The sequence below is a fragment of the Temnothorax curvispinosus genome, unplaced genomic scaffold, assembly GCF_003070985.1.
Source record: "Temnothorax curvispinosus isolate PA1 unplaced genomic scaffold, ASM307098v1 QBEX01010277.1, whole genome shotgun sequence".
Classification (NCBI taxonomy): Eukaryota; Metazoa; Arthropoda; class Insecta; order Hymenoptera; family Formicidae; genus Temnothorax; species Temnothorax curvispinosus.
Window position 1 is genome coordinate 196323 of NW_020220057.1, and position 12275 is coordinate 208597.

General features: G+C 37.2%; 1 protein-coding gene across 2 annotated transcripts; it reads left to right on the forward strand.

Annotated features, from left to right (window-relative positions):
- The first annotated feature begins 402 nt into the window (after positions 1-402).
- On the forward strand, positions 403-11619 carry LOC112459971 (putative inorganic phosphate cotransporter). 2 transcript variants are annotated; one of them, XM_025024356.1, is made up of 8 exons: positions 403-945; positions 7654-7958; positions 8251-8496; positions 8750-8834; positions 9046-9263; positions 9506-9655; positions 9787-9919; positions 10343-11619. In XM_025024356.1, the coding sequence occupies exons 1-8, from the start codon at positions 921-923 to the stop codon at positions 10780-10782; spliced, it is 1602 nt and encodes a 533-aa protein (XP_024880124.1). In that variant the 5' UTR covers positions 403-920; the 3' UTR covers positions 10783-11619. The 2 variants fall into 2 exon arrangements, with proteins under 2 accessions (XP_024880124.1, XP_024880125.1); XM_025024357.1 differs by lacking the exon at positions 403-945 and adding an exon at positions 2416-2955.
- Positions 11620-12275: the final 656 nt, after the last annotated feature.

Consider the following 12275-nt stretch of genomic DNA (forward strand, 5'->3'; position numbering starts at 1 on the left):
AGTTTATACAGTTCATCTAAAAGTTAAATGGGAAAAAATTTGAAGGCGATAAAAATATTATTTAAAAAATCGAAACACTGCAGGAGTTGAGTACTCGAAGGTCTTTGAATCTTCTATATATCTCTTTCCAACGCAAAGGAAAACGTTTCATTAACATTTTGGTTCCACGTAGCTGATCCCTCGCTGTTCGCCTCCCTCTGGGCGAGTGGCAGACACGGGGGGTAGGAAAAACCGTCCGTTCATTTGATAGGGCGCATTTATCTTCTCGTTGGCGCGCGGCGAACAAAGCACGTCATTGTACACAACCGCGGACGTTCGTGACGTGCGTGGTCGTGCCCCTCTTTCTCTCTCTCTTTCCCTCTGCCTCTACTACCTCGTCGTTTCATGCAGCCTTCGTTACGACACGACGAGGAACGTTACGACGGAACGAAGCGAAACGCGAAGCGGGAGAACGACGCAGCCCGCGGAAGACGTCGGTGTCGCAACGACTGACGCTGTTGACGGGCCTCTTCTTCGCCGTCTCTTCGCCTTTCGTCTTCCGAACAGCCAGCGCCGCAATTTGCAGCTGAGATTTTTGGCAGAGCGTTTAGAGCAGAGCACAGTCAAAGCGCGGCGAGCGAACGAGCCAGTTGCAACGCTAGCAAAGGCGTTCGTAGACGAAAAGCAAGCTCTTCCAAGCTCTTCACATCTCTAAGAGGGGTTGAATGCTCTTTCTCGTATCAAGAATCGTTCGAGTGACATGATGGTTTACACGTGAAAATTTTCAATTCAATTGGAAGAATATAAGTTTATATTCGTGTAGAAATATAATAAACAAACTTTTTATTATTATTTCTAAATTAAATCCGATTTTTTAACAAGTGCGCTGAAATTGAGAAACAGAAAGACCGGAAAGCCGGTGGGAAATCATCACCGGTGACATGGCATCCAATCGCAGCGTGCTAGGTAAGTCGCAGTGGTTGACAAGGGGTTAGAGGGATGAATAATTTGTTATCTCTTTAAGTCCTTTAAGATCATTTTCCCACAGATCATTTTAACAAAATAAGTGATTAGCAAACGAAAAATGTGAAAGATGTATTAAAGCATGTCTGTTATATTTACAAAGTAAATATAAAAAAATTATATAGTGAAAAGAAATTAATGTTATGTTATCGTAAATATCATTGAACATTTGCACAATTATTATTTGTAGTAAATATGATTAGCGCGAAAAAAAAAGGAAGCGTAAGTCTTTACAATTAATAAAATAGCTGAAGCAGTAATATTTATTTTAACCTAATACCTTGCTTATCTTGATTTAATATACCGTTAAAAGTTTGAATACATATCTCGTTGTGTCAGAATGTAAAAAGAGTTTTTAGCAAGTTGCACATTTATAAGGTCAAAATTTCTTGAGTATTGTATGACGGAAATTTATTTATTGAAGTGCTTTTGTTTTATAGTACATTATTAGTGTTATATTTCTAAACATGTGATCTTAAACATGTATTCTAAACGTGTGATATGTGATACCATACTTATTGGATGTTTGAATTCGCAGAAGTGACAAAAGATTCCATAATTGGTTTTATTAGATTTTTCACCATTAGCATGATGTTCCAACACGAAGTCATAATTAGTTCAAGTGATATGTTTGTTTTACACATCTCGTATCTTTTTCGCATCGCGTTCGGCTTTCCGATTTCAAACGAATAACATTATAAAATTGAATTTAATAATTTAAAAATTATTGATTATCGTTGTAATCGATGTGAATATGGATAAAAATTACTTCGTAATAGATTATGAAGTATTATTGAAAGATTATTTCGTCCTCTTCTAGACACAAATCAGAAAATGACTTAAATTCAATTTCTAATATCGTGTTACGTTTCTTCAAAAATAATTATTATGTTCCTGAAAAAACTCTTATGCGGGCGCATAACTTTCTTGAAAGAAAATGAACGGATTCATGTGTGGACAAGCTTGAATTGCATGCGTGTCTCGTGACGGACGGCAACGAACGCGGCTTCCGCTTGGACGTTAATGTATTCTTTATTACGGGAAGGGATGATGATTCGTCAAGATGCCGACGCATAATTCGACCAGTCGACGGTGAATTAAAGTTGATAAAAGCATCAACTTCATATATATATTATTATTTATATATATATTATATATTATTTATATTTATATATATATAGATATATATTATATATATTATACATATTATTATATATTATTATAATATATAATTATATTATTTATTATCAAAAAACATATATGCATGTTACTATATTATTTTTTCTATCTTATTAACTCTATATACGTATAAAAAGGTAAATCATATATAAAATAAGAGTCAACCTAAAGACAATAGAGTTTTAAAGAATGATTGAAAACAATAAATACAAATAAATTCTATATATTTATACTGAAATGAATAATGTTAACTTTGTCTAAAGATATAAATATTATATGAGATAGAATTAATAAGGTAAAGTTGTAGAGTACAAGAGAAAAGGTATTAGAGCGCATTAGAGAGGCTCGGTACACTTAATACATATGTATAAAGGAAATGATTGTTCGGGTAATCTATGATCTCTTTGAATGAAGTTTATATAAAATATGACCATAGTTTATCGCGATTGAAAATTCGCAATCGCCGTTTGCCCGGTTTGCCCCGAACCCTCACCTCTACATTCCTATAGAGTTAACATGTATCATCAACACTCGCTCATGACGTTCGATAGAAAACGGTCGCGTATTGATAGTTCAACGCTTATAGTCCACGCGACGCGACGTACAAGCCTCTAATCTTTGGCCAATTAGACTGCGTATAGCGATGAATGCGTATAGCGATGAATCTCATAGATAATAATGCCGTCTGCATCGTTAAACTCGCGTCTTGACCTGAATCCGGTGCTTCCGACTGTCGAAGCTGCAAGTCATCAAACTCGACTTTAAGAAAAGCAGGTATACTATTTTGAGCCTTCGCGAAACGACGAAAGCGCTATAAATAACCTATACGGGAAAACGTGCACAGAGTTCTGGGTGAAGGTCGTAATAGCCTCTGTGATGTACGACACAAACAATGGCGCACAAAATGTCATGCATCTCAATATGAGAATGCGTTTCCACGAGATCGTGAGACAGAGCAAAGATCACGTTGCAAACATTTATCTATTAATTTTTCACAATTTTATAATGTAAGATTTATATATGTATGGTTTGCAATTTTATCAATCATTTATACAAAAAAATCGTATGATATTTTATGCGTTACCCTGTGTTAATTTTTTATAGAACGGGTATATGAAGGGAAAGGCGGAAGTGTTTAACGTTTATATGTAAATAATTGCGTTAATGTGTATTTTGTACATCTTATTACACGACTTATTAATGTCTTAATATTTTTATTGAGCAGACTCGGTTTTGATTTAGGTATACCTTAATTACATTTTGTATAAAATTAATTGAAAAAGATCCGCTATTTTCGGGAATAAAGGTCACTGTACACCGATCATATCGGATCATGTTACCAAGTTTTCCAAGACTATTAAAACCGGTGTCACGTTATCGAGGTCATCTACGATATAACCCTGCACTCAAGTGAAATCGGCTTGGTAATCAAGTATAAAAGCAGCCATAAAAATCGTAATTAAAGGCGCCGAGTATTGGTCAGGCTGACCCTGCTACACTCTAACATGAAACAATGTGTAATTGACATTAATATGTTTTATATAAATTTATGACCAACGTAGACTGCTGATTAGTAGCAGAAGAGAAAACGCTACTGTCTTTTGAAAATGAATAATATTGAATATATATATATTTTATTTAATAAATTTGTATATATAAATATTGTATATATTGTATATATGAATTTATATATTCTATTGAATGACTTCAGTTGATTGAATAACATTGACATGGAATTATTTATTTTATTATTAATTAATTAAAACAATTAACATTTTAGAAAATTCTATCTTTATCTATCTTCAACTCAATTCAAAGATAAATTATCATTTCTTGTAATATCAATATTCGACGTCACTTTGATTAATTTAATATATATATATAATGCGGCAGAATATATTCATTAAAATTAGATCTTAATAGATATTAAGATCGATGAAGTCTGTAAATTGAGTAAATTATGTTGAACTATAATTGACCTCATGTAATCTCTCTCTTCGTCGATTTATTTATCTTCCACATATTGCAATCTCCCTGTCTCGCTTATCGATCGAAATTTTTCGCTTTGACATCAGACTCGAACTGAATCGCATGTTTTTATTATCATAATACGTCGCTATTATCAGCAGACGTTCAAAGTCGACAAATTTCAAATACTAGAAACACGATATATTCCCCGCATTTAAAGTACCAAGTTCCATTGCCGCATGATCGGGGAGCGTAATGATCGCAATAGCGGTTAAGTGGGTAGCACGACACACGTGGCTCTCGATTCACGAATGTCATTATTATATCGGTCAGATTGAGCTTTTAAATAGGCACTCCTCTCCAATCGTCCAAATTGCATCCACGGGGATCTCGTCCTCCCCAAAGCAATCCTACATGCGCGGATAACGTATATATGGCTGATATGTTAAAATGAAAAGTACGATGGTAAAATATCAAATAGTGCGTATAACTGTAACGCTACAATGTCAATTTGGCAAATTTTAGATCAAAGAAAAACTTTATGTAATATAAATAGAATGAGGATGTCAGTGGGCACACAAATCGATTAAAGTGAAAATAAGAAAGTGATCGTTCTTAATTAATTTCATTATTGCCAGTTCATTATCGCCAGTTTTGCCGTTTCTTCATGTGACGTGGAAACACGGAGAAAGAGAGAGAGAAAGAGAAAGAGAGAGAGAGAGAGAGAGAGAGAGAGAGAGAGAGAGAGAGAGAAAGTGAGACAATATAATTCATTGACGCAAATTAAATTTCCTCATTCAAAAAGGAGCAGCGTTGATTGGGAAAGCAAAGTTAATGTCGGAGTTTTATTACGCGTTAGCGCATAATAAATAAAATCACAAATAAATCTTTAAGAAAAGTTGTGTGTAAATAAAATTGAAAGTAAAATTTAAACAATGTGTAATAAAATTACCTTTATGTTAAATATAGATTTAAAAAAGAAGTATCTTATTTATCATTGTACAAAATGTGTTTTAGGCCAATTACATTTATTTTCCACATCTTTTATCAGTCGGGAAACCAGCATTAATCTGCTAATTAAAGTTGAGCGATTTATACGCAAAATACAGAAGCCAGAAAATACGGAAGCGGCTTTAACGCACGAAACCGCTCAAATGTGTCGAAATAAGAGTATTACTTCCTCGCGATAAGAATGCACCTGCCTGCAATTTCATATGACCTTACTCACGGTTTTAGTTACGTCAGATACCGTGGTTAGAACACGACTTTAGATCGGCAATCGCTGACATAGGTTTGCGTCGAAGAATGTTTAACTTGCAAATTGTCCACCGACTTTTTGTCGCAACGACGAGGCTACTTACCTTTTCAGGAAATTCTAATCCCGCGTATTGATGACTTTCATAGTCGAAGGCAGACACGTACGTTGCGATTGCGCAACGGGGCACAAACTTATTTGTCTCTCGACACGCGCTTCTCTGTTGTAACAACTAAATGCGTCAAAGACGAGAACGATTAGACAGAGTAAATTGACGTAAGAACCGCTGGCTTCACCCCATCGTAGTACATTTTTAGCAATCTGTTATTCCTCGTAGATAAATCAAATAAAATTCTGAAGTAAAGTCCATGTATGAAATCAACTTGCCTACGGTCTATCTCTTTGCTGTTTATTTAAATTGCAGAAAATAAGCTTCGTTTCCAATAAAGGCCATTGCACGTAACAAAGTTTTAGTCACAATCGTAAGGCCGCGAAAAAAATAGATCAATCACACTCGATTATTCTTCGAGCTCAAGGAGAATAATCGACTGTGATTGGTCTATTTTCTTGCGGCCTTACAATTATGACTAAAACTTTGTTACGTGCAATGACCTTAATTAATTTTCAATAATTATTTTAAAGTTGCTTACGCACACATTGCTTTTTGTTTCAATTCGTGTTTCCAGCGTGGAAAAAAATCGACTAAGGGGATTTGTCACCAGATTCTATACGGACTGGAATTTGATACTTGTAAGCATGATTCACACATTGTGTATACATGCAGTAACATCGAATGCTACCGCGATAACCTCGAACGCAAATTCGCGATAAGCAAAGTAACCAGTCGTGGCTTTACGGATACGATCACGTAGTGCATGCAAAGCGGACGATGCAAGGCGACCTAATGCTGACTATTAATATCGGGGACGAGAGGTGCGCCTGTTTGCGCTCTGCGATTAAGTGCGAGGCTTTTGCCCCGCGTCTTCGCCCCGCAAAGCTTCTTTCTTCTACCTACAACTCGTTCGGCACATTGACGTAACGTCCCGCGAAACCTGGAACTTTCATACCTCGACACGCGCACGTGTCCGCGATTTGCGAAATCGCGAAATGTTCGCGCGAACGATGCAGAAAAGGAAAGGGAAAATAATTGGCCCGTTTGCGCCATTCCTGAAATAACTTCGGCGACCTGCCAAAGAACGAGGAAACCGTCGGGCGACACTCATGTGACCGGAGAGGTTCAATATCACCTAGGTATACGACGACTCATTAAAGCGAAACAGACGCGATCGGCCGAGTCGTGAATTGGCACAATCGCGCGACGCGCTTTTAATTAATCCATTCCGCCTTTGATTTGCGCTGCAAATTGTAGACATTTGCGTAGTTGCATGATAATTCGGGGATTTTGTGTGTGATAACGCGGTGTCCGATGATACGACCGAGAGAAAGCGTGATCTCGCGTGTTGGGACCTCCGGGATCCCCAATGATGACCTCGAGATGAATCGCAGTTGTGTACAATAGCACCGAGATCGATAATGGACCGAAACTATACGTAGTCACGTGTATTGCGTGCTGACGTTACGTAAAAATTGTTTACAGCACTTGTGAGACGTATGACATAGATAAGTACGTCCTGTTTTGCGACATACACTGTTGAAATGTGTAAAAGAAATCCTGGAAGACAAAATAATTTTCATACAGTAAATAAAACTAACGTTACTCGTGCATATAAGACGGAAATCAAATAGTCTTTTCTGGATTTCCACAAATCATTAAAAATATTTAAAATTTTGAACAAGATATTTATTTAGATTTAGAAAGTATATCGAACTACAGAAAAAAATCGTAAAGCAAACAATCCTGGAACAAATTATTATATTAATATAATAACTGTTCTTTTCTATGATTATTTTATGTCAGTATTTTTTAAAAATATTAATTTTCAGAGCCAATAATTTTAAGAATAATTAGTATCTATAATTTAAAATAATAATCAATTTTATTTTAAATATTTTTTTCTTCCTCTTCTCTACATATATATATAGATATATAATTAAAATAATATATTTATATTTTATATCATGTTATCAGAAATATAAATATCTTATTTTGCAATTTGTAATAAGAAATAAATAAAAAACATTAAAATCGACCATTACTATGCATCAGTTTAATGCATCGACTAAATGCTTGCGGTCGATTTCGAGCCGCACCACGACCGCAAAACGAATGACCGCAAATGTTTTTCCAGATCGTCTATCATGCAGTCAGGTACTGAATATCATGGTGATTCTCGGCTTCATGTTAAACTACATGCTACGCATGAATCTAACGATAGCGATCGTTTCGATGGTCATATCGAGCAATAGCAGCGGTCAACATTCGCATTCCAACGGATCGACGTTGGTGCCGGATGAGTGCGGTGCCCAGGCGACGATGATGAACGACTTCACCCCGATCGGCGACACCAGGACCCCGGCGATCGGCGTCGACGTTAATAGAGTCAACGAGTTGAACAACGACAGCACGCTCGCGGCGCTCCCACACTGGCACCGGGTTCGTTGAAACTCGCGTAAAGCCGAACTTGCACGGTGAATGACCTCAGCAATCGCCCATGGCGAACACATCGCGCGAGCGAGATTTCATTTAAATGGCAACATCGATACGATGTTTAATCGGAACTGCGAGATTAATCGGAACTGAAAGATTGTTTTGCTCTGGTCGATTATATTAGAACTATCTTTTTCCGATTCACTCGAATTCGTATTTTCGTTGATTGGAATTAAGCGATCTTTTTGTTTTCTTCGTTCAATTTTTCTTTCACGAAATCCTCGATTTTCAATCTCAGGAAGAACGAGCCCAGACCAAGTATCCGTGGAACGAATATGAGGTGAATATGATTCTTGGCAGCTTCTTCTGGGGTTACATCTGCACGGAGTTTCCCGGTGGCCGACTTGCCGAGATAATTGGCACCAAACGGGTCTTTGGCTACAGTATGATGGCGTCAAGCTTCGTCACTCTGCTGACACCACTGGCAGCCAGCTTGGGCTACACCATGGTCGTCGCATTAAGAGTCGTACTGGGATTTATGCTGGTATGTCGTTATCTTATCTAGGCATCATCATAATTAAAATAAATGTGCGCGTCCGCCTCGTGAGAAACGATCTAACAGGTGAAAAATCTGACATCTGAATCTATCGAGCATCTCTCTTTTTTTCTCTCTCTCTCTCTCTCTCTCTCTGCACGTAATCAAATTACGCTCATCGATCGAGTTTCACGTGACTGCAAACGATCACGCAATCATTACTGACAACAATCTCTCAAAATTGATTCGTCTCGTAAATCAGGGTGCCACCTGGCCTGCCATCCAGCCAATGACTGCTCGATGGATTCCACCGACGGAGCGTAGCAAGTTCGTCTCTCACATGATGGGTAAATGATCATGATCTAATTCGCCACGCGATCGCGAAATCCAGGCCAATCGATGCCATAATCGTCTGCCCGCCCTCGTTCTTGGGGCCTTAAGAAACTGCGAAACGTATATACACGAGATAGACGCGGCCGTTTTATGGTCGCGCGACAGAGATGCGCGGTTGCGTCAATCGCCGCGCCGCCGTAAACTTTTGCATCGTTAAACTTGCAGCCTCGTCGCTCGGCGCCGCGATAACTATGCTGATGTGCGGATTCCTTATCGCCTCGCTCGGCTGGGAGTCGGTATTCTACGTGACTGGCGTGATCGGGATTATCTGGAGCGTGGCGTGGTTCTGGCTGGTGTTCGACTCACCGTCGCAGCATCCGCGCATCAGTGCGGAGGAGCGGCACTTTATCGAGAGCGCGATTGGAACGACGACCACCACCAAGGTTGTGATAGTAGAGAGCATCCATTCTAGTCCCGGAGTGCACATTTTATTCTATTTTAGTTTTTTCTTTTCATTATTTTACCTTCATCTATTTTTATCTTCTAAGAAGGACCAAATAACAATATAAATTGTGACAAATCTATTTATTAGTCCCGGTTAGAAATATCTCGTTTTATTTCCTTTTCTGCGAGATATCTTAAACAATGTTTAAGATACTTTAATAATACAATACTTTAACTGCAGCATCTGCCCATACCATGGCGCGCACTTATCACCTCAGGACCCGTTTGGGCTATCGTGATAACGCACGCGTGTAGCGTCTTCGGTTACCATACCATTGTTAATCAGCTTCCGACTTATATGAAGTACATCTTGCACTTCAATATTAAAGAGGTATATATCGTTGATTATATTACTGGATAAAACCTTTTTCATGTCATCGTTGTTTCACTGATCGATATACTGTATTCAATAGAAATGATATTTATTAATGGAACACACGCTGATAAGAATGATATTTACAGAACGGCCTGTTATCCTCGTTACCTTACTTAGGCAAGTACATTTTTGCCTTATCGATGTCCATCTTAGCCGATTACCTGCTCCGCAATAACAAGTTATCGGTGACGGCAATACGTAAAATTTTTACGACGTTTGGTGAGTAAAACGTTCGCAAACGTTCTCTCTTTTTTTTATGCCTCTTGTCTACTTGGACGATAAAATCAGATTTTGTAACTAATAATTGTTTTAATACTGTATAAAATCTTTTTAGATATATACATTTTAACACCAAATTCTACGTGTCTTACAGTAAAATTTTCATTATCATAAATATATAATGATTAAATAAGACCATATTCTTATACTAGATATTGTATGTTAAATTGTTGCATAGCTGAATATGCCATTTAAAATATTATATTAGATGGCATTTATTTTTTGTAATGGTTTGTAAAAATTTCAATCATGCGCCAAATATTCGTGATCATAACAGTCAACGTGTTGATAAAGTATTTGACTGTTATAAATAGAAAATTTTAATCTTTTCGGCTAATACAGAAACTTCGATTTTTCTTCTAGCTGTGCTAACACCCAGCATGCTCATGGTGATGCAAGCGTACTACGGTTGCGATCGCGCGGCGTCGGTCGCCGTGTTCACCGTCGCTTTAACGATAAACGGCGGCATAACTGCCGGTTATCTCGGAAACGGTCTCGACATCGCGCCCAATTTCTCCGGGACCATATTCGGCATCGCCAACACCTTCAGCTCGATAGGCGGTTTCCTCAGCAGCTTCATGGTCGGCAACATCACGTACCACAATCAGACCTACACGCAGTGGAGCATCATCTTCTGGATCCTGGCGGCCGTCTACTTCACCGGCGCAGTGACATTCGCCGTTTTCGGCACCGGCGAGTTACAAAGCTGGAACAATCCGTCCGGCAGCCACACGAAAGAGAACGGCATGACGGTGGAAGACGGCGCCGAATCGGTTCCTCTCAAGAGCAAAACGATTTCGTAGCATTTTAAACGGAAACGCTTAGATTCTGCTAAGAGATTGACGAAGAGGGTGTCGATTTATTGCGACACGATAAATTCCAAACGGGACAGTATTCGTTTTCATTACCTTCGGATTTTAGGACGATGAGTCCCTCAGCTTGGCAGTAGTTTGCAAAACTTTCCTATCTTTTAATAGCCTAATTTCTAACTTAGAGATTCGAAATGAGGCTTTTAATTCTCAAAATCGATGTAATTTATTATAATTTAATATTTTACTTTTTTAAATAGCGTTAAAAAGAATTTTTTTGTAATTGTAAAACCAATTTTTTAATCCTTAAAGACCACTAGGAGATCCATATATGGACCTATTCATAAAAGTGTAATTTCGCGTGTACATCTTCAAAAATTGATGTTTTTGAACAATTTAATATTAATAATAAGCAATTTTTTAAATTCTATTATATTCTTCAATCTTTTCTACCCTATTTAATATATAATTTTTTTAAATTTAGTTGATTAGATCCAGAGTTATACGCGATCAAAGTTGCGAGGTCCATATACGGACGACAGTGTAGCCTCAAGTGGTTGAGACTTGAAATGTAGCCTTTAAGGGTTAATAGCTTTTATCACAATTGTATATGTATATCGAGTTAAAATCGCTTCTTTAGTTTTGCCAAGTTTAGGATTGAATAATATAGAATAATTGAGTGCGTTTTTACACTCATTTTCTATTGATAGTATAAGTTCGTACAGTTACTGAAAGAGAAAAGAAAAGACACGCGACTAGAAGTATCTAGTAGAAAATTCAGTGTGTTCACTCGATATTATATAAATAAATATACAATTTTTAGCAAATTTATATCAAATTTCCTCTAAAATGACTAATTAAAATCTTAAAATATACACATTATTATCATAACTAAATAATAATGTAACTGACCAATGTATAAATTTATTTATGTCATGATATGACAAGTTTTTTAACACATTCAACTTACTATTTGATTTCTATGAAACAGAGAAAGTACGTGATTTTTATAATAGAGACTGTACATTCAGTTACCGACGTTAGTAAAAATCTGATTGATGATATCAACGACAAAGATAAAATCTCAAATGATGATTGTCATTAACGATACCAGCGCAGTGCCTGACTGATCAGTGAATTAACTTTAGAACGTATGTTGGTAAAGAGACTCAACTTCATCAGTATTGCCATCTACCATGAAGACATCCTACTGATTGTTAACATCAGTATGCCAAGTTGCTGAACAATGACCGTTGCTTCTTCGTATGTTCTCTGACCAAGAGGTGGCGTCGAATGCTGGATAAACACAGCAACTCCAAACTGAATCAGTGCCTTTTAAATCGTGATTTTTAAATCATACATATATCAAAGGCAGAATAAAAAGAACTTTTTTACGACTCATTATTTCTAATACTTATATTAAACTAATAGACTGAAACTCGTAAATGCCCTCGACTAACTATTAGAGTATATCTTTATTATTCAAC